The sequence below is a fragment of the Notolepis coatsorum genome (genome assembly GCF_963971535.1).
Source record: "Notolepis coatsorum genome assembly, chromosome: 1".
Classification (NCBI taxonomy): domain Eukaryota; kingdom Metazoa; phylum Chordata; class Actinopteri; order Aulopiformes; family Paralepididae; genus Notolepis; species Notolepis coatsorum.
In genome coordinates, this window is record NC_140165.1 from 286,367,501 (window position 1) to 286,391,409 (window position 23,909).

General features: G+C 44.2%; 1 protein-coding gene across 2 annotated transcripts in view; it reads left to right on the forward strand.

Annotated features, from left to right (window-relative positions):
• prdm10 (PR domain containing 10) overlaps positions 1–15,820 on the forward strand; it is a 58,579-nt gene extending 42,759 nt beyond the window's left edge. For both annotated transcript variants that reach the window (XM_084324489.1, XM_084324490.1), the window contains exons 17-22: positions 5,601–5,744; positions 7,476–7,646; positions 8,152–8,283; positions 9,527–9,698; positions 12,097–12,194; positions 14,618–15,820. In XM_084324489.1, the coding sequence (XP_084180615.1) occupies positions 5,601–5,744; positions 7,476–7,646; positions 8,152–8,283; positions 9,527–9,698; positions 12,097–12,194; positions 14,618–14,815 (915 nt within the window). In that variant the 3' untranslated portion in view covers positions 14,816–15,820. The remainder of the gene's footprint in view (positions 1–5,600; positions 5,745–7,475; positions 7,647–8,151; positions 8,284–9,526; positions 9,699–12,096; positions 12,195–14,617) is intronic.
• Positions 15,821–23,909: the final 8,089 nt, after the last annotated feature.

Sequence of the window (23,909 nt, forward strand, 5' to 3'; positions counted from 1 at the left end):
CGTTAATATAACTGTTGTCCTTGTATCTTTACGCTTATGAAAACATGTAATAATATTTATAGGCTATAGGCCCTCGTTTGGCCATAATAGCCTATTCTCAAATGGCTAAATCTCCTCGCTGACGGACCCATGTATAACCTATATATCATATCATATTCCTATATGTTTCCAGGGAATCGTGGGGCTCGGGGAAGAAAGGGAATCCCTGCTATAGCCTATCCTTTATAATGTTATGCTATTTTATTTACAGTAGTCTATTTATGATTTGTTTCCATAGCCGGTCTCAGTTATGCTGTGGTTGAGATGGGTCGGGATTAATGAAGCTGATAGGAGACTGCTTCTCGGCTATACGAATTAAAGGAAAGCCACGATTGAAAATAATCTACTTCCTTCTTGACAATAGCATATACTATAACAATAATACGAGAGTACAAGAACAATGAATCTCACTGCCATGTAGCCTATATGTATAGCATGCCTATGTGATCAATAAAAACGCGAACTTGAATTCCATCATCATATTTATGTTGCGTCTGTCCACTATGTTTGTTACTTTGTTATTTCCCCCCCCTATCTATGTAAAGCGACCTTGGGTCTCTTGAAAGGCGCTATATAAAATGAAGCTATTATTATTATTATCACATCTGTGCGGGGAGCTCACAAATAGACTGTCTTAGTCTCAGTGAAGTTTCAACGGAGGTCATCTATTCTAACCAACAAATTGAAGTAGAAAGCATTTCGTTGTGACCAATCTTATTTGGAAACATGACACAAAATAATAGTATTTCGCTTTTTATTTGAAAAATATTTAATCACGTTTGGAGGTGGGTGTTCTGCGTCTGCCCCCCCGTGCCAAACAAGCAGGCCAACCTCTTGTACTGTCGCTATTTTACAATGAACTATAATGAATTACGGTTCATACAGAACACACGCCAGTGTTGAAACTAATGCACGGAAGCTTATTTCCACGTTGAAACTAATGCATGAAACTGATGAAAGCATGATGCCGTCCGTCTGCAGTCTCCATATTCTACCGCCGTGCGCCAGGTACACATGGTCTGAGCTGAGCGTAGATATACGCACACAGTCAAGCACACGTTCAAATTAGGGATGCACAATGATTATCGGGCCGATATCAGCAATTATGACAACAATAACGACTTATAATACATCCAACCTAACAAGTCACCACCGCTACGATGGTGTGTTAAAAGCCTACGACGACGCGCGAGCAGCTAAAGCTGCTGCAAATCTAGCCCCCTTTCATGACTGTGATGCAACCCTCGGTTGAATACGCAGTCACTTATTGCTCCGTAGTAGCCAGGTTAATTTGCACCACCAAGCACTGCTTAAAAGCTAGCGGCTTGAGCCCTTGGGTCATTTCTGTCAAACTTCTTTAATTTAGCAAACGCCTCGTCAATAGGTACAAGCGCTGCGGGTTCCTTTGTAGCTGGCTTTGGATTCACAGCAGCTTTAGCTACTCGCGCGTCGTCGTAGGCTTTTAACACACCATCGTAGCGGTGGTGATGTTGCAGGTGACTTGTTAGGTTGGATGTATTATAAGTTATTGACGGATTGTGAATTTTCTGTTCAAATTATATTTATTTGGAAAAATAAATATGGTCACTTTATCAGTCAACTGTTGTCTTGGCTTTGTTTTGTTCATAGTAGTAACGCTCATGTCATGATAAATCTGGTTAGGTCAAAACTACAGGAATATACATCTAAAAGAAATTATTATAATACAATAAATATCGGTTATTGGTATCGGTATCGGCCTTGAGGAGCAGAAAGTTATCGGGGTCAAAAAATCAATATCGTGCACCCCTAGTTAAAATTGATAAGTCCCACACTTTGCTTAGAAATGATGGTACGCACGGGTTACGCACATATCTGTGCGTACGCAACATTGATAAATGAGGGCCCCACCGAATGTGGCAGTTATAGACCCTTAAGTCTCCTCGGAGCCGATCTCAAGCTATATGCTAAGGTGCTAGCCATCCGACTTCAAAAGCATACGACATCTCTGGTTAACCCTGATCAGACTGGCTTTATAAGAGGCCGACTGGTCACGGATAATATCAGACGGTTACTACACGTGATTGATGCCAGCAAGGATGTCGCAACCCCTACGGCTGTCATGTCCTTAGACGCGATGCAGGCCTTTGACAGATTGGAGTGGTCTTATTTGTGGGCAGTTCTTAGAAGGATGGGGTTAGGTGAGGGGTTCATTCACATGATCAAAGTTCTCTACACAGGGCCCTCGGCCATGATCTTAACAGGGAAACTCTGCTCGCCACTCTTCTGTCTCGCGCTCTTCTAGACAGGGTTGTCCTCTTAGTCCCGGACTCTTTGCTTTGTCCCTCGAACCTCTAGCTCAGTACATAAGACAATCCCAGATTATATCCCCTGTTTCAATTAAGGGCACACATCACCATATCAGTTTATACGCAGATGATGTACTCCTATTTATGCAGAACCCTGCCGTCTCTCTACCTCATCTTCTCCAAGTAATAGATGATTTTGGCAGTCTATCTGGCTTTAAGATCAACTGGCCAAAATCAGCCTTCCTTCCACGCAATGAGACTGCGAAGGCAACCATCCTCCCAGCAAACATACTCATGGTAGAGCACTTTAAGTGTCTTGGGATTGAAATATTCCCCACTATTAACCAGACAGTAAAGTATAACTACTCCAGCTTGGGTGACAGGATTACGAATGATTTTAACAGGTGGTCCAAATAAAAAAAACTCATTACAGGCCTGTGCCTCAATAATTAAGATGAATGTTTTACCCAGAATTAACTTTATCAGCTCCATGCTACCGTTATCTCCTCCTGTTGGTTACTGGCAAAAACTGCACTCTGCTACATATAAATTCGTCTGGAACAACAAACGCCCACGCTTAAAGAGATCCACTGCACAGAGGAGTAAACTCGACGGGGTTTAGCATTTCCAGACTTCAAATATTATTTTCAAGCTTACTCTTTGAGACCTCATCACTTGGTTTGACGCTCAAGCAGCTGTGTCCTGGCGACCATTGGAGGAGAAGATGGTGTCCCACATAGACTTCAAGATATTGTGTATACCAACATTTAAATTAAGCAATGCAAATTGCGATTTGGCCCTCTTATCACACATGTGATCTAGATTCGGCATGACACCCAGAAAGCGTGCACTAACCGCCATAAATGGCACACGCATTCCCCCCTATTCAATAACAATTTACTCCTTATTGGACAACAACCCATTAGATACCCTAGATGGGAAGGGAAAGGCATCCATACATTGGGGGATATCTTCGATGACTCTGGTCTCCGATCTTTCCAGGATCTATCCAACGGATATGATCTCCCCGGAAACTCCTTTTTCTTTTATTTACAAATGAGAGCAGCTCTGAAGGCTCATGGTGTTCCATGGGACGTTCCACTAGAGCGACACCGGTTTCACAAATTATTTTATGACAGGGAGACATCGTGAGGCTTCGTCTCTGACTTTTATCGGCACTTACTTATGTCCTCATATAAGGACCTACCCCTAGATACGATTTGGAGAAAGGATATCCCTGAGTTGGATATAGATTTTGATTGGGATGCAGTCTGGGAAAATATTAGGCTATCATCACGCAACCCAGATCACCAACAGATTCATCTACATTTTGTTCACAGGACTTATTTGACCCCCAGGCGATTGAACCTAATGGGTCTCAGACCTGACTCTCGATGTACCTTGTGTCCAAACGGTGCCATTGGAACATATATGCATATGTACTGGGAGTGCCCTCCTGTTGAGATCTTCTGGGAAAATGTTACCTCTCAGCTATCAGAGGTTTTCTCTTTGACCATACCGACCTTGCCTTCTGTATTATTGTTAAATGATGTTTCTCAATTGCCGACCTCTGTACATGTAAAGAGACTCATTTTGGCCGGCCTTACGGCTGCCAAAAAGTTGATTGCTTCACGCTGGATACAACCAGATAAGTTATGCCCAAAGGTATGAATTCTTACCTACCTCGATGTGATATATCTGGAGATATCCACTGCACGAGTTTTAGGGGTTAACGAAGCAAATATTGCTATCTGGTTGGCAGCGGTTGCAAAACTTAAAGAGCGCATATAGCGATCAATTGCTAGACAATCTACCATATATTATGTATTTAACTCACGTTGAGGTCCTGGGGTGAGTGTGGGGGGGGGGTGAAGAGCGAGCGAAGACCATTGTCCACTTGTTTTTTCTTTTTCTTTTCTATTGTATTTTTAATTATGTATATGTTCTGGGCCCCCTTTAGATGTGGGTCTGGTGGTTGTGGGCTCGGACTGGGGGGGGCTGTGGTTCGGGGTCTCTGCGGGTCGAGGCATTAAAGAGGCGTGATGCTTTGGCTCGTGGGGGCACCGGCCTGCGGATCCCCCGGGGTCGGGGTTCGCGGCTGCCGGGCCTGTAGATGGAGGGGGTTCAGGAAACCCATTATGTTTGTGTTCTGGGCCCCTTTTGATTGTGTCGGAGTGTCACAGGCAAGGGGTGGGGGGAGGCCCTTGGTTCGGGCCCTCGGCGGGTCGGGGTGTTAAAGAGGCATGATGCTCTTGCTCGCCGGGGTACTGGACTTGGGGCTCTCGAGGGTTGGGGATCGTGGCTGTGATGGGTGGTGAGGGAGGGGGCTTAGGGTGTTAATCGTACAATCTGTTTTATTTATTGTCTAGTCACTCATTGTAGTGCTGAGTCGATGTTTTTGGTGTCTTTTTATGTATTATTATTGTATGTATTGTGTTATTGTTATGTTGTGAACTGTGTTGTTTCATGTTTAAAAAAAAATGTATCACAAAAAAATACATACTTATATTCAGACGGTAGTATGAATGAAAAAATATAACGTTCCCACATCCTGAACGATAGATAATCGATGTTGAATGGGCCATAGTAATGTCAATATAGCAATACAATTTAAAAAGTTATAGCCCTGCAAAGAAGGTAAACATCTCCATAGGCTTTCAACGGTGGCAGACTGGGTACAATGATGGGCACAACCCCCGGCGCCCAATGTGTTAACAGGCACCCAGAAAAGTGGCAATTTTCTTTACTTGAACTTGAGGACTGCATACTTTTTTTTTGCAAAGCTTAGTTTTATAGTACTTTATACTTATAGCACATGCATGAGCCTTGTCTCTTTTGAAAGATAACATTCTGAAGTTACTAATGCAAAAAAGGAAAATCACTTAGTGCTAATGAAATAGAGTACCAGAGGTCTGAACTTGAGTTGAACACAACTTGTGTACTCACAATTTTCTTTAGTGGTTGCAATATTCCATATTCCAGCATAGAGGTATGAGCTGGAAAACACTGTGGTTCCATAGCCTGAAGTCTTATGTAGTACAGGTCCAAATTTGATTAAAGAAATGCAGCCCCGAGCCGCGGCTAGACGCTCGCAAAGTGCCGTGACTTGCGCGCAAGTGCTCGTGAGCACATATACGTCCCGGTGAAGGTTATGTGGTTAAGGGGCCCCTGCAGCTCTGAATCCAGTCACTGTGTTCATGTCCCTGAACCTTTTTGCAACTTGTGAACATAATGAATCATTCAAACTGTTTTGTGTGCCGTGTGTCTCCTTAGACCAAGATGGTGCAGCACATTAGGAAGAAGCACCCAGAGTATGCCCAGCTGGCCAACGTCATCCACGCCCCTCTGACCACCGCTGTTATCAGCAGCGTTCCTGCTGTCATCAGCGCTGACGGGACGTCCGGCGACACTGTGGTGGTAAGAATACACTCTTGTTGTACACAAACAAATCATTTGTCCACGTTTCATCTTAAAAGGGACTGAAGAGTTCACATCGGTTAGTCCTGTGCCCTAGGACAGAGTTAATATTTGTGGACATGCGTCATTCTCTCCTTTTTTTAAAGGAACAATATTATGGGAAATATGCTTACCATCTTCTCTGGAGTCAGACAAGAAGATGTATACCGATTTCCTTTCTGTTCATTCAGTAGAAAGCTATCCTGCCGCAAGCTAGCCTAGCTTAGCACAATTGAATGGAAGCAGATACTGCAGCGCCCAAGTTTCAACACTGTTTGATGAACATTGTTACTCAGCTGATAGAGTTGTGCCCTTCCTGCTGACTTGTCGTACAGAACTTGTAAGTCGCTTTGGATAAAAGCGTCAGCTAAATGACTAAATGTAAATGGATACAGACCAGCTAGCCTAGCTGTTGGCCAAAAAACACCTCTCCTGGTGTTTTAAGCTAGGCTAGTGGTCCGTTCATTTGTGCTAAGCTATCCGTCTGTCTTCTTGTCTGACTCTGGAGAAGACGGTAAGCACATTTCCCATAATGTTGGCGTGTTCCTTTTTAAGCATGAAATCAAATAGAGGACCCTTAGGGTGTGTTCACACCTGAAAGTCCGGGGATAGTGGACCAAATGTGAAAATGATACATTGTTTGATTTTGGTCTACGTTCACACTACCCTGTTTGGTGCGGATCTAATTAGTAAACAAAGGACATGCTGTCGCCAAGTCGTTCATCTATTGGACTAGCACTCACAAACGTAAACAGTTGCCAACAGCGTCTCTTGTGATAAAGCAGAGAGATACTGTCATTACGAGCGTGGCGCAAGTTGAGTAGAGATATAGAGAGAGAGAGAGAGACGCCAGTCTAGAGAGACAGAGAGAGGAAGAGAGAGACTGTCCGCGCGCCTGTCATTCATTTGAGTTGGGTCGCGCGCAAGCTGTCACTTGGCGCTGTCAAGTTGGGTCGCGCGACCGCCGCCACTAGGCACCTGTCACTCATTTGCTCTAGATTAGATACTATATAAAGTTCGTTTTGCGTTCACACCAACAGCAAACGAACCATGGTCCACTTTGAAACGAACCGAGTCCCAACTTTTCAAGAGGACCATGGTTCGGTTGTTTGGTCCTCATTATAGTTCGGTTTGCGTTCAGACCTGTACAAACCAAACGGACTATTGATCTAAAGGGACCATGGTCCACTTAAAGTGGACCAAACAGGGTAGGTGTGAACGCGCCCTTAAATGTGCGATGTCACTTGGATGTCAGATTTGGGGCTGCTCAGTGTGCATAGGCAATGACTCTATGAGGCCATAAATGTTTGCGTGAGCTCTGGTTCTGGTTCAGACCCGTTATCGATACTGAAATATGACCCTCATTTGGGCGAGAACTCCTCTGAGTCAGAGCCCCCGTCTACAGAGCAGCTGCAGATCTCGCATCCAGCTGACATCACTCAAGGGGTCTCTCTGTGATATCTAGAGCTTCAGGAGACAGTGGCACATGGTTACAAATATTCACTATCTCTTTTAGGAATAACTTGTGAATGATTAAAACGGGTGAAATTCCCCTTTTTAAACGTTTGAAACATTTCCATGATTTGCCAAGAAACTTCATATCACACACAATAATACTGCGAGAGTATGAGCAAATGTTTTCCCTGGATGAAAACACAGACGTTCCTCATTCTATTATCTCTCTCCTTGTAGACCACAGACCTGTTGACCCAGGCCATGACGGAGCTCTCTCAGACGCTGACCACAGACTACCGTACAGCCCAGGGGGACTACCAGAGGATCCAGTACATCCCTGTCTCCCAGGCCGGGGGCGGCCTGAATCAGCCTCAACACATTCAGCTCCAGGTGGTCCAGGTGGCCCCGGTAAGAACCCTCCTCCGGGGTGTTAGCTGTGAAGATGGAGAGCGGCTATTAGCAGAGCGGCTATTAGCAGATACTGTTGTAGTTTATTATTTATTTTTATTATTTATTTTTATTTTATTATTACAAGTAAAACCCAGAGTAGCAGTAAAAATTATGTAAAGGAAACAATATATATATATATATATACTGTATGTGTGTGTGCAGGTGAGGTAGAAACCCATGTTGGGCTTATATCAAGGATAGGATTACCGGTATGTAAAATACTGTGTGTAAACTCTCTGTCTGTGTCTGTCTCTCTCTCTCTCTCTCTCTCTCTCTCTCTCTCTCTCCCCCCCCCCCCTCTGTCTGGGTCTCTCTTTCTCTATCTCTCCTCTGTCTGGGTCTCTCTCTCTGTGTCTGTGGCTCTCTCTCTCTGTGTCTGTGTTTCTCTCTCTCTGTCTGTTTCTCTCTCTGTCTCTCTATTTTTGTGTCTGGGTCTCCCTTTCTCTCTCTCTCTGGTCGACAGGCCTCCCCACATTCCCAGCACCCTACGGTGGATGTGAGTCAGCTGCATGACCCCCATGGCTACAGCCAGTCCATCCAGGTGCAGCACATCCAGGTCACTGATTCTACAGGCTCTGGGCAGGTCCCTAACCAGGTACTATCTAGTGTACACACTTAAAGCCACAATTAGGGTTTATTTTTTACCATATACATATGTGCAGGTGGTGCATTCACATAGATTCTTGAAAAAGCTTGATTTGCAAATGAGCTTTTTACAACTTTCTTAACACTTTCAGAGCCCAAGCTTAATCTTGATTTACCGGTTGAATGCCCACCATCCACTTCAATGTTAGCGTTAATAACGCCTAATATATGTTTTAAATTATGGCTATGTGTCTAATCTGCCCGTCGCTTATCAATGACTCGTTTTCCAGTCAACATTGTCGAAGCGGATTGTTTTTTTATCGGTTCATTTTAGTTTTATAGCATTTTGAAAAGCCCTCGTTTTCAAGGAAAATATAAATGTTCCATGATAAAAGACGTTTACTGGAATATTCTAGAATACACAAAAACGTTGTAATTTTTCGGCCTATTTATGAATCGTTTTCAAATAAACGCTAGATTATCGATAGTATATGTGTACGTATGCACGCTGGGGCCGCAAGCTGAAAATTGATTCTCTGATTTCCTCAAAGCGATCGCGCACACACACACACACACATAGGGCAAACGCTGAGATCTCAGCGAATACAACTCTGATTATCCCAAGACTGGTAAAATAGATTCCTTACCTCAGATCAGATGTTCTCCAAAAAGATCATTCCAATTCCTGATCGCCATTCCAAAAATCGATCACTACTGTCTACTATCGATTGGCTACTGTGAATATATATTCCAGGCTGATTCCCGTCCCGCGATCACTTCCATGTTCATCAGACGGCTTGCCAGCTCAGGGAGCCAGCTGGCCCCGCCTCTACATATCACTGTTCCCAGGTCAGTCTAAGCGACTGACGTGCAGTTACTCAGGGATAGACGATAGGGGGCGCTTTTTTCCATTCTGAGCTGCTGATGGGGGCTGGTGTACCAACGGGAGACTCGTTGATGAAATATGAATTCAGATCGCTAATAAAAAAATAAAACGATAATTGTCGTCGTGGGCATTCAGGCATTGGGCTGATAAAACATCATATCACGTCGTGGACACTGAAAGTGTTAATGTAAATTAGAATATACACAATATAAGAATTGGTGGTGGGGTTACCCATTAGTTTATACTTGGATTGGTCCTTTTAAGCAGCATGCTTTTTTTCCCTGCAAGTTGATGATGATTTCCAAGGAATCCCAGGAATGTATGTGCATACTTGTTGAACATCGTCTATCAACTCTTCTCTCTTAAGGTCACTGGCCAGCCTCTAAGCCCCTCCTCCCAGCAGGCCCAGGAGCTTAGCCCCACCCAGCTGACCCCAGTGACACTGGCTCAGAGCCACACCCTTCAGACGCCCTCCACCCCCCAGCAGGGCACTGTGCAGCACGCCTACATCCCTGGCAACTGGAACTACCGAGGCTACCGTGAGTTCCCTCCACACGCTCTCTCCAGGGCTAGACCCACAGAAGATGGTTCCCTCCACACGCTCTCTCCAGGGCTAGACCCACAGGAGATAGTTCCCTCCACACGCTTTCTCCAGGGCTAGACCCACAGGAGATAGTTCCCTCCACACGCTCTCTCCAGGGCTAGACCCACAGGAGATAGTTCCCTCCACACACTCTCTCCAGGGCTAGACCCACAGGAGATAGTTCCCTCCACACACTCTCTCCAGGGCTAGACCCACAGGAGATAGTTCCCTCCACACGCTCTCTCCAGGGCTAGACCCACAGGAGATAGTTCCCTCCACACTCCACACGCTCTCTCCAGGGCTAGACCCACAGGAGATAGTTCCCTCCACACACACTCCAGGGCTAGACCCACAGGAGATAGTTCCCTCCACACGCTCTCTCCAGGGCTAGACCCACAGGAGATAGTTCCCTCCACACACACTCCAGGGCTAGACCCACAGGAGATAGTTCCCTCCACACGCTCTCTCCAGGGCTAGACCCACAGGAGATAGTTCCCTCCACACTCTACACGCTCTCTCCAGGGCTAGACCCACAGGAGATAGTTCCCCCCACACACTCTCTCCAGGGCTAGACCCACAGGAGATAGTTCCCTCCACACACTCTCTCCAGGGCTAGACCCACAGGAGATAGTTCCCTCCACACACTCTCTCCAGGGCTAGACCCACAGGAGATAGTTCCCTCCACACGCTCTCTCCAGGGCTAGACCCACAGGAGATAGTTCCCTCCACACTCCACACGCTCTCTCCAGGGCTAGACCCACAGGAGATAGTTCCCTCCACACACACTCCAGGGCTAGACCCACAGGAGATAGTTCCCTCCACACGCTTTCTCCAGGGCTAGACCCACAGGAGATAGTTCCCTCCACACGCTCTCTCCAGGGCTAGACCCACAGGAGATAGTTCCCTCCACACGCTCTCACCAGGGCTAGACCCACAGGAGATAGTTCCCTCCACACACTCTCTCCAGGGCTAGACCCACAGGAGATAGTTCCCTTTGCACTCAAACGATTTTGAGTGTATACATTTTTGATAACCGATATACTGCATCTGCTAATAGTATGAAAAATAGACATTTGCCTGCAAATGTCCCTCATTTTATAATTTGGGAAAGCTCTGCAAATATCTGAATAAAAGGTCATTTTGGTTTGACCAAAACCTTATTGCTTTATCATCAAACAAATGAGAAAATGATTTCTGTCTCACATCGATCTCATACTGATAATAAGAACAATGTTATCTGTGGTACTTTTGCCGATAATGACATGCAGGTAAAATACTAATATTATCTGATATTTCTCTGCTATAACAGTAGCCCTAACAGTAGGGATGCACCGAAAATTCGGCCACCGAAAGTTTTCGGCCGAAAATGGCCAAAAATGGCCTTTCGGCTTTCGGCCGAAAGAGTTTTTTCACCGAAACAGAAGCAACCTGTAACCTAACGCGTGTTGTTGTGATGATGTCATCAAAACGCGGATTCATTACATGCGCGCTGTGAGCTCTTCAGTCCTGCGTCCTCCTCTTGGGACTCGGGAGCAATGCATCTCCTCGGGAGTCGCGCTGTTTCTATGTAAACTCTGCGCGCAACGAGTCCAATAAATGCGTCTTTAACATAATTTATCCTTATTTACTATATGCCCGTTGCGGTTAATCACTGAGTGATCTAATATGCATATTATTCAGAGCGAGAGGGGGAGGGATTGTGTTTCTCACATTGACGCTGTCTGTCGCGCGTCTACTGTGCCAAAGTCATCTGGGGACTAGAAAGGTGCGCTCAGTAGAGCACAGATGTCCGCCTCTCTCTCTCTCTCTCTTTTTCTCTCTCTGATTGATTGATTGAAAACTTTATTAACAGATTGCAGAATGGGTACAATACAGTACAGCTCAATACACACAATTGTTAAGGGGATGCAGACCAGAGAAAGACTTTCGTCTTGTTTACATCAGGGTCCCCCATTTTCAATTCATCAGGACATATATGACATACATGACATACAGATAGACAGTACTGCTACATCTATACATTTATGACATACCAGATTTGCAAATACAGTACTGTTTGTGATACAAAAAGACCCATAATAGTGATTATTTATTATTTAAGTTAAGTTTTGCCATAATCATATATTTTTCGATAATCGGGTAGCTGAACAACATTGGTAAAAAAAAATTCTATTCTATGAATCATTTTCGGCCTTTCGGCTTTCGGTTTTCGGCCAACTGTTTCCTATTTTCGGTATCGGTTTCGGCCAAGAATTTCCCATTCGGTGCATCCCTACCTAACAGCCAGCGTGTGTATATGGGAATATTATTATTGCTATTCGATTGACTTGCCTGTTGACCTGTCATTCCTCCAGCGTCAGAGATCCAGATGATGGCTCTCCCACACACTCAGTATGTGATCGCGGAGACCAGCACACCAGGCTCTGGAATTAACAGTGGTCATGTCAAGACGGTGAGTGAAAGCTGTAAAATGTGCCGGATAAGATATTCCTTTATTGATACCCTTGGGTAAATGTGGGCGTCATAGCAGCATGGGGCAGGGTAATTGTTGTGAAGGGCCAGATTAAAGTTGAGAATCTGCATTTATTGTTTTATATACTTTGTATATTATTTATATATACACGGTATATCCCTTTAAGCCTGCGTAATCATAGTAACATTCACTTTCCCTATGAATAATGCCCCCTGACGAAGGCTCCAGGCAGTCTCGCACTCAGACAGGTGCAATGGGCGAGTTTCAGGCATGTCAGAACATGCCCAGAGGCAGTGTAGTGATACCAGACAAGAACTGAGGTTTGGTACTAGATTGCCACTTAAGTATAAATACGGCGCAGGTGTAAACAGCGTCGCTTCGTTCATTCAGTTCGTCTAAAGCAGCAGTGTGACAAGTTCGGTAACATTGAAGTGAGCAACCGTGCGTTTAGAACATGTGCGAATAGAATAGTAAAAGTGTCAGAGTTTAGTGAAGTAACGTCAAGTTCGACCTAGTTTAATGTGAAGTATAGTGCACAGGAGAATCGGCGTTGGCGATTGCAGAACCATTCCTGGTTGGATTATATTGATTTGGGACATGACCACCGGAGAAGAGCACCGTTGATTTCCACTATCATTTGGGATTTAACCTCGTGAGGATTACCACTCGGGCCTGCCTCGTGGAAGGGGCTGGCTAGCTGTCGTCAATGCTGTCGAGCATCTTGGATTACAACTATTGCTTTTGTCTGCGGATCAAGGGAGTACAAGCACCGACTCCTGTACCTGGAGCCTCTTTATTCCTCGTTGACTCAGACGGAGTACCCGAACATTCCTCTACCCATTGTCTCCAGTTGGTACCGTTGTTGCCCTATATAATTGCTACTATACAACAGGTGGCGTCAGCTTAGACCCATCATAGTATTCCTGCTATTCTTAGTGACTTATGCTCTTGACTGACTTTACGTATATTCTTCGCCATACAAGCGCGACCCTAATTCTCATTCTGTAACCTAACGTTGCCTAATAATAATAAATTACCCTCCAATAGTATTTCTGTGTCAATGCCGTGTTCTTGTGAGTGTTCACCATCAATATTTGATGTACTGTTTGGCCAGTAATTAAAGTACATAACTAGCAGTGGTTTAATATATCACAATCTTTAATACAGTCAGGGTTTTGTAACCCCTCAGTTACAGTAATAGTAGAAAGACATAAATATAGGCAATAAAATAGATCTGAACATAAAAATGAGAAACAGTGTAAACAATATAATTAACTCTGGATATAAAAACATGAATAATAAATAATAATTATATATATAATAATGCAGGACCTGTCGCAGCGGTCTTTATTCGGCATGCAACGACACTCAATGTTTTAGTGGCACACACAGTGGTTCTGTTTTTTTTAACACACACACCGGAACACACACGCATGCATTGTTTTTTAGGATTGCCGATGCGATACTCCTCTGCGCTTAACCCATCCCGTCGTCCTTCCCCCCCCCAAGGGCAGCCGGGAGCAGACGAGGGCTGTGGCGTGAACCACGCCCGGGGACCATCCAAGTGCTCCTGCCCGTCTTCGTCCCGGACGCGACAGCGTTAGCGATCTGTTGTTGTGCATGTTTTTCCATTGGGTTTCTCTTATCGGGGGGGGGGGGTTAGAACATGCAAACTCCACACAGAAAGGCCCGGGAGATCACCTACCTGGGTACCTGGCATCGCGGAAACCTGGTCCCCAAGCGGGAATCGAACCCTGGACCTTCTTGCTGTGAGGCGACAGTGTTACCACTACGCCACCGTGCGTTTATATATTTAAAAAATATATATATAAATATAAAGTCAAGTCAAGTCAAGTCAAGAGTTTTAATTGTCACGGCATACAAGTATACAATGAAATGCGGGTGGTCTTGCCCGCAACGATGTGCAATACAGTGGTACAACATATAATAGAATCCAATAAAAAAAAAACATTGTGCAATTAACAGGTAACATGGTGTGACATCTCGGTATCTGTACATAGTTATTTACAGAGCATATAGGACATGCTAGGTAGCTTTGGTAGTGCAATACACTGTTCCTGTTGTTATACTAATTTAAAGTAGCCTTTCCTTTTGGCCATAAGTGTGCGTGTGTGCGGCATGAGTGTGTGCTCGCTCATGTTAAAGTGTTAAAGTGGCTGCTAGTGTGTGAGCGTGCACAGCGAGCGTGTCGTGTGTGTGTTCATGTGTGCTTGTGTGTGGATAGTTCAGTGTTCTGTGGCACTCAATGTTCATTGTTCATATATTGTGGACTCATGTCTTCTCCTACACGCCTCGTCACCTTGTACTTAGGCTAAAGCTGAAGCTCTACTGTTTAAACATGCGTCCTAACACCTCCGTCACGGTTCTCTCCTCCTCCACAGACCCACTACGTCATCTCCGACGGAGGCCAGGCTGAGCTGGAGGCCAAGCAGGTGGCTGTCTCTCAGAGCACGGCTCCGGGCCACACGGAGCACCTGGAGCAGCAGCCGGCCGCCAATCAGCAGGCCACCACACAGTACATCATCACCACGACCACCAATGGCAGCGGGGCGAGTGAAGTTCACATCACCAAACCCTGATCTCGCCGGTGGTGTATATATATATATACCACCCCCCCTCCCTCTCCCCTCTCTCTCCAAAACCAAACCCCAGCACTAAGGACTGACCCTGCATGTAGCCCGGCCCCTCTACCAGCCTGGATGCTCATGAACAAGACTCACGCACATTAATTCCGTACTTGTACACACACACAGACCTGAAATACCTTTCTCAGAGGAATGAGGGATGAACAAGGAAACCGCACAAGTCTGCGGCGTCTGGTAAGAGTTTAAAAGAAATAAAAAATAAAAAAATATTCTCAGAGGGAGTTTTGGGGTTACAAGCTGCCAAAAACAGTCATGAACAATTTCCTAGACTTTAGAAGTGGGAGTTTTTATTTTATTTTGGAACACAATGAATTATCCACACAATCATGAACTTGTGAAGTTCTTTGTTAAAGCGTTCATATTTATTTTTTCCCCCAAAGGTATTTTCATTGAAACCACAGGAGCTGTGTGATCAATTACCCTTCCAACAACATCTCTGGTCTCCAAACACATGATCTGACGTGTAGTCGTTCAGTGCTGTTGTTGACTTTTTTTTTAAGTTCATCATTAACTTATTAGCATTCTTTTGAGAGAGGCAACCATTTGTTTACATGCTGGATTGTTCTTCCTGATTTCCATCAGACTTCAGAATGAATTCACCCACAACCACATTCAGACATCCACTATGCTCTGGTAAACTTGACCTTTTTTAAACCAGTCCTTTCTCCAGATTCATAGAATCTGGACTAGCGTTTTATTTTATTGCAATCGGTTTTTGTTTGTTTTTTACACCTAGATACCATTGACAAGAATTTATTTTACTCTAGCTTTACAGTTATCATGGCGCGTCTGACAAAACATCAGTACCACTGATTCTTATTAACCCGGTGCGAATCGGGACCGTTAACAACGTCGGGGACCTCTTGCTTTCTCACAATTGGATGGAGTTTGTAATGGGAAATATTAAAAGGACAAAACGATGAGTCGTTTTATAAATCATGCTGAGTCATTATTAATAATAGAAACGTTTATTTCACCGTGGCCACAATGAAAGGACAGTTTACAGACAGATGCATCATGTTCACACATAAGCGTCTGGCCATAAAGTGACCAGGAGGTCTGGGCAGAACATAGTTTATACACACTTGCAAGACGTAACATTAGAACAGATATGAAAGTAAATGATGAAAGTAAATAAAAATGGTTCCCAGTTACGGGAAGTAATAATAACCTTGCTTTGGCTGGCTGGGGAGATAACTTTGGTAACTTGGAGTCTCTTAAAGAGACACACACACATTACACTAGCTGGTCACACTGAACAAGTCAAGCTGTAAAATGATAAAATGATATCTCAACTATCGTGGAATATATTATCATGTCATTATAGGCGGCTTGACTGGTTCACTCTGACCAGCTATGTAATGTGTGTGTCTCTTTAAGAGACTCCAAGATACCAACATCTCCCCAGCCATAGCAAGATTGTTGTTGCTTCCCGTGACTGGGAATAATTTTTGTTTGTTTTCATCATCATATCTGATGTATTATGTTACGTCTGACAACTGTGTATTTAATTTACATCTGACCAGAGCTCTTGGTCATTTTACGGCCAGACGATTATGTGTGAACATGATGTATCTGTCTGTAAACTGTCCTTTCATTGTGGCCACGGTGAAATAAACTTTTCTATTACTAATAATGACTCAGAATGATTTGTAAACGGCTCATCGTTTTGTCCTTTAATATTTCCCATTACACAGCCCAGATCTATAATGACATGATAATATATTCCACTACAAGTTCTACGTTGCTATTTTAAGTATAAACATTAAAAGACGTGTTTCTGCACATGTTAAGGAGTTAGAGACTCGCCACACTCTTCAACGGCTGGACATTTTCCTCTGCATAATGGTGCTTCATACTCGAGGTGCTCAGCATCTTCCAACACCCTAAAGGGAAAATACCTACCATTATTTATTAGTCTATGAAAGTAGACTTGTACAATGTAAAATATAGCTATAATAATATTAAAGAGAATTTCCTCATGTACAGTGATTCCCATTATTGTTGCAGGTGAACTTGTCTTGTTGTTCATGTGTTGAGAAATTAAAGTCTTTTATATCCATACACTGTGTATTATTATTTATTTTATTACATTATGAATTAAGTATTGTTTATTTGTTTCCTAATGGCACATAAGGTAATTGTATCTCGGTTCACCCGCTTCTGAGTGTTGCACTCACTGCTAGGTGGCAGCCTAGCTTCACAACACAGGTATGTCGACTTTACTTATAGTTCAGTGGTGGTTCTAGACCCTTTTTAGGGGGGCAACAAGACAAGTATGTTGAAACGTTAGCTAGCACTATATAAAATTACTGACTATTCTGACGGAGCACATTGTCAAATTGGTCATTAGTTCCATGGTGTTGGTGTAATCAGAGGTGCATTGCTCATGGGACAAGGTTGCACACCGGGCAACCAAGCTTTTGTGAGCAGAAGCGCGTGCACGCACATGCACGGATGTGCGTGCACGCAAGAACGCGCTGCACTCAACTGTACCTGGCTACCTGCATAACAATTCATGGCAATCACATTCACAGGTTTGGTGTGAACGGTGCTCTGCCTGAGTCAGACCATTGTTCACACCAAACCTGAGGAATGCGCTGCACTCGACTGATGCGCCAACTCGCTAAGTACCCACCTGGCTACCTTGCATAACAATAGCTCAGGTCGTCAAGTGTGTTCAAATACGTTCTCAGATACATTCACACAAAACTTGTGAGTGAAATGTGTTACATTCCATTCGTAGAGGCAATTAGGCATTGTCTTTAGTCTGTGCAAACGCGAGGGAAAATTAATGCCCGGGAGCTCGCGTGCACGTGGCGTCATTAAAACACAGTGCAGCCAGTCAGCCAATCAGCAACACATGCCTGGGTGTAATAATCGTGTCAAAGAACATTAGCTAATGTTAGCTAGCTGATGCTATTCGCTAGTTAGATATCAAGCTAATGTCAGTTCAGCTAATGTTAGCTAGCTAGCCCAGCTAATCTGCTTGCTACAAAGGCTTATTGCTGCCACGCAAAATTAAAAAAATATGTTGTGGCCTCAAAATAGTATTTTGTTAACTCAAAATGTATTCAGTTACCTCAAATTAATAAATGTTGGGCCTCAAAATAATATTTTGTGGCTTCAAAATAGAATTTTTTTTACCTTGTACGGCTCTTTGAGGGAGGGGGGTTTAGGGGTTTATTTATATGTATGTTTTTAAGCTCGGCTCTCAACGGGACCTCAATAATTGGATATGTATCCATTGTGAATTCGTACTCCAGACGCATTACTAACAAGTACACAACAACCTGCATAGATTATGGCTAGTTTGAATATAATGATTTGGAATACTGGGGGAATAAATAAACAACAAACGCAAAAGCGTGCTCACACTGATGAAAAACAAACCGGTTGACGTGGCTCTTCTAAGCGAAACGCACCTTTTAGTGGAAGACAAAGTAATGCTAGCGGACAACATATATCATAACATTAGCCACTCTTCCTTTGGAACGAGATCCCGTGGAGTTGCTATAGTCGCATAACGGAAGTTGAATATTGAATTGCAGGACGTATGGTCTGATACAGATGGTCGGATAACCATAGCTAAAATTGTATTCAGTAACAGGAAAATAGCGTTGGTAGCGGCATATGCCCCAAATCTTTACGAGGCTAACTTCTATGCTACACTTACCAGAACAATGTTAAACTTTCCTGAATACTCATTTATAATTGGCACGGATTTTAATGCCATTTGGGATCCCGGGATGGATAAATCTTATCACATGAAATGAATGAATGAAAACTTTATTTAACAGATTGCAGAATGGGTACAATACAGTACGGCTCAATACACACAATTGTTAAGGGGATGCAGACCTGAGAAAGACGTTTGTCTTGTTTCCATCAGGGTCCCCCATTTTCAATTCATATAGACATTTATGACATACACAACATGCATGACATTTATGGCATAGGGACATATAGGTATTTAGTACTGATACATTTGTGACAAACGGTATTCAAATATACAGTACTGTTACCCCTAGATCCTGACAGAGTATATACATATGATGGGGAGGGGACTGTACATTAGGAGGGGGTGGGTGGGTGGGAGAAAAATATACATACGGCGGGGAGGGAATATATACATGCGGTGGGGAGGAGACTGTCTATTAGGAGGTGGTGGGGGTTTTGGGCATTTATGGTGGCCAGTTTCGAATTGCAGCCTCCCGTAGGTGCTCTTTAAGAGCGGTTTTGAATGTGGGTAGGGATTCACATTCTTTTACAGCTTTGGGTAGGGCGTTCCACATTGATGTGGCATAATTGCGGAACGTATTTAGTCCCTTGTTTGAGCCGAATCTGGGTTTAAATGAATTGAAAATGGGGGACCCTGATGGAAACAAGACAAACGTCTTTCTCAGGTCTGCATCCCCTTAACAATTGTATGTATTGAGCCGTACTGTATTGTACCCATTCTGCAATCTGTTAAATAAAGTTTTCATTCATTCAACATGATTTGTTGAGCTTCCTCTGGTGTAGTGGTTGTGGTATTCACTGACCTTTGGGAAGTATTTTGACATGTACATGGGTACCTTAGTCGTATAGTGTATCTTGTAGACCAGGCCCATTGCAAGTTGCTGTACTCTGTCGTCTACTCTAAGCCATCCTAGGTTGTCAAAGTGGGCAGGGGTGAGGTGGGTTCTGGGGGTAAGGTCAAGTAGTAGTCTGACCAGTTTGTTTTGTGATGTTTGTAATTTTGTTTTAAGCGCCTTTGAGGTGCTTTGGTACCATGAGTTGCACGCATAGTCGTAGTACCCTTGAATGAGTGCTCCTGCCAGAGTCTTCAGGGTATTCTTGTTTACCAGAGAGAGGAGATCCGGTACAAGAATCTAGTTCGTTGGTTGACTTTTTTTATTACATTGGATGCCATTTTGTCACAGGAAAGATTTGCCTCTAGGATGGAACCCAGGTAGGTAATTTCGTCTTTCCTTGTGACAATATTGTCACCCACTGCAACTGAGAAGCCGTCGGTCTTGCTGAGTTTGTTATTTGAACCGAAGAGAATGGACTCTGTTTTGCCCATGTGTAATGATAGTTTGTTATCAGCGAGCCATATGCAGATTTTGCCTAGTTCCGAGCTTTTCCAATGATCAGAAAAATTCATCTAATGCACTAAATTATTGGTCTAAGAATACAGGTGTAAATGACCTATGGCGATCACTCAACCCAACGGCCCGAAAGTACTCTTGTCGATCTGCAAGACACAATACATTCTCCAGAATAGATTATGTTTTCGCATCCCCTAGACTATTTGATAACTATGACGTGGAAATGGTACCCAATGCACTATCAGATCACTGTTATTTAATCCTAAAAGGATCATTTGGTATACTGTCATCCCGAGCCCCAAGATGACGATTTAACTCGATATTGCTGAAAAACAAGGAATTCAATACACAATTTAAAGAAGCTCTTGTTGAATTCCTGCTGGAGAATGCGCAATCGGTACAGGACCCCAGAATATTATGGATGGCGGTAAAGGGATTTATCAAGGATTTCACTATGGTCTTTGCCTCCAAACTACGCAAGAATCGTTGTTCAAAACTGGCAGAGCTGGAAACGCTTTACTCTACGTTATTTTCCTCTTTACAATACAACTACTCTGTTCGATTGGAATCTCAAATTAATGTGTTAAAAAAAGAGATTAATGCCATTTTAAAACAACAATCTGAAGTTCAAATACGTAGCACAAGACAACAGTATTACTTTCATGGTTCTAAACCAAGTCACCTACTAGCTATGCAGATACGAGCCAACGCAAAATGAGCAGATATCCCTACTATTAAAGGTGACATGTACTATAAATGTCATTTTTCAGTCTCTAGCATTGTATTATAGTAATAGGAATTCGTATCAATGTGTTTTAGTGTCTAAATACCATATTGGCGGATTGCTGTGATTCAGCTCAGCCCCTTTCCTCCTCCAGTAAATCAGGCCATTTTGATTTGAACGGCCGATATACGTCATACGGCCGCTGGGTAGCAGACAGTGATGTGATTGGCTCTGTGGTTGTAGCTAATGCCCGCCCACATTCTACCTAGACTGACTGTACACAGCGAAACCATTTCCTCATACGCATGGGGAGAGAGAGAGAGAGAGATAGAGAGCACTTGGGGGGGGGGGGGGGGGGGGGGGGTACCTGCCGGCCGCGCGCCACACCCGCAAACGGGAGATTGAAAGAAAGAAAAAAAAAAAACACACAAGCTGCCGAGGACTCTCATCACCGAGAGCCGAGAGGGAGAGAAAGGAAGAGAGAGGGAGGGAGGGAGAGAGGGGGCCTTGTCAATAACCGGCCTGTCTTTTTTTTCTCTCTCTCTCCTCTCTCTCTCTCTCTCTCTCTCTCCTCTCTCTCTCTCTCTCTCTCTCTCTCTTCTCTCTCTCTCTCCTCTCTCTCTCCCACCCCCTCCTCTCTCTCTCTCTCTCTCTCTCTCTCTCTCTCTCTCTCTCTCTCTCTCTCTCTCTCTCTCTGCCACGGGGACTCATCACGAGAGGGAGAGAAAGGAAGAGAGAGGGAGAGAGGGGGGCCTTGTCAATAACGGCCTGTCTTTTTTTCTCTCTCTCTCTCTCTCTCTCTCTGGCCGCGCGCCACACACCCGCAAACGGGAGATTGAAAGAAAGAAAGAAAAAAAAACCACAAGCTGCCGCGGACTCTCATCACCGAGAGCCGAGAGGGAGAGAAAGGAAGAGAGAGGGAGGGAGGGAGAGAGGGGGCCTTGTCAATAACGGCCTGTCTTTTTTATTCCTCTCTCTCTCTCTCTCTCTCCCTCCCCCTCCCTCTCTCTCTCTCTCTCTCTGCCGCACGGACTCATCACGAGAGGGAGAGAAAGGAAGAGGAGGGAGGTGAGGGAGAGAGGGGGGCCTTGTCAATAACGGCCTGTCTTTTTTCTCTCTCTCTCTCTCTCTCTCTCTCTCTCTCTCTCTCTCTCTCTCTCTCTCTCTCTCTCTCTCATCTCTCTCTCTCCTCTCTCTCTCTCTCTCTCTCTCTTCCCCCCCCTCCCTCCCTCCCTCTACCAGTGCAGACTGTGTGGCACTGTCACTCAAAGTGCTTATGGGCGGAGCCAGGCCATAACAGCCTGATTTCTTGAGGCTGAAAAATGATGGTTTTGAGTACTTGATTAGAAATATAAAACAATGCATTTTTTTGAAATAAACCTTACAAATGTCTTCAATAGACTAACAGGAATTGTGTAAAGTTGCCCAAATAGTGCTAGGAATAGCAGTACATAGCCCCTTTAAGGCACAGCAAGGACTTGTTACAGACCCTAAAAAAATCAACGAGACATTCAAAAAGTTTTACTCCAACTTGTACAAATCAGAAATGGCCTTCGATAAAAACAAAATGGACATGTATCTTAATCAAATTAACCTTCCTAAACTATCAGAGGATGATGGTAAACAGTTAGAAACACCCATCACACTAGATGAACTTAGGGAGGCTATATCTGAAATGCAAAGTGGTAAGGCTCCTGGAAGGGACGGTATCCCACCAGAAATGTACCTCTCATGCTGGGATGTAATTGGACCCCTATTACTTAATATGATTTTATACTCAATCAAGGAGGGGAATTTTCATAAGATCGACAATATTGCACTCATAACAGTCCTCCTTAAAAAGGACAAAGACCCCACCGATTGCGGTAGTTATAGACCCTTGAGCCTCCTCGGAACCGATATCAAGCTGTATTCCAAGGTATTAGCCATCAGACTTCAAAAGCATATGACGTCTTTAGTTCATCCTGATCAGACTGGTTTCATAAGAGGCCGCTTGATCACGGATAATATAAGATGGTTATTACATGTGCTAGATGCCAGCAAGGATGACACCCCACCTATAGCGATGCTGTCCCTGGATGCGATGAAAGCCTTTGATAGGTTGGAATGGTCTTATTTATGGGCAGTACTAGAAAGGATGGGGTTAGGAAAAGGATTCATTGATATGATAAAAGTATTATACAAAGACCCATTGGCCATGATTACAACAGGTATAATCACCTCCGAAATCTTTCCGGTATCGCACTCTTCCAGACAAGGACGCGGCAACTAGGGGTGCGGCGGGGGCTGCAGCACCCCCTGCTGGCGGGGAGTGTAACTGCAACTGCAAGGTTGTTTTGGCTTTATTCCATTGTAACCGAGGCTACTCAATGTCACAGAGCGGAGCGGCACTGCAGATTTACCCTACTCTTGGAATTCATTGCCAGATCCTCATAGGGGCGCTGTCTCGATAATGCAATGTTATTAAAGCAGCGTGTAGCCGACGCATGAACCAGTTGGGATTCGAATAGACGCGGCCTGGAAGCGTCACCGCGGAACTGGAAATCCGTTGGTAAAAAAAATACATTTGGTTTTGGGATGCTGAATTCGCAGTAAAGGAATATATATCTGCGGTTTCCCTGGCGTGAACAAGGCCAGCAGAACTATCCGAGCCCTCAGGAGGGTGGTCGAAGACCTTTTGCATGTCGGCGATCATGTATGCAGGGAACGAATTGCAGAGGGAGGGCGCAACAGTTGGGGTAAGCTGGGCTGTGATGTTACATGTTTGTCTCGCACGCTCCGCAGAGCTGAGCGTGAGAGCGCGGTCTCTAGTGAACGAGAGTGTTGGTTTACCAGAGTGGTAAACCTATGACGTTATTATTATATCACTTATCTCAGCACCCCCTCATAACACTTTTCAGACCCTGTTGAACGCTCTGACTCAATAGTATCCATCTGCAGAACGTCAGCCTCAGCACTCTCAGGCCCCACGCTAAATGTGATTTGACCAAAGCAGAGTATACACACAGACAGTGGAGCTGTTTGCAGATAGCGAGCATTTTGACTTGTTGCGTGGTGGCGATGTCTCGCAGACAATACAACTACAAGTATAATTATATAATATATATTTTATAAAAAAAAAAAAATTATATAAAATAAAATAAAAATGTAATCAAAAACGATCAATATCTCAGCACCCCCACTTCCCGCGGACTTCCCGCGGCCCTGCTTC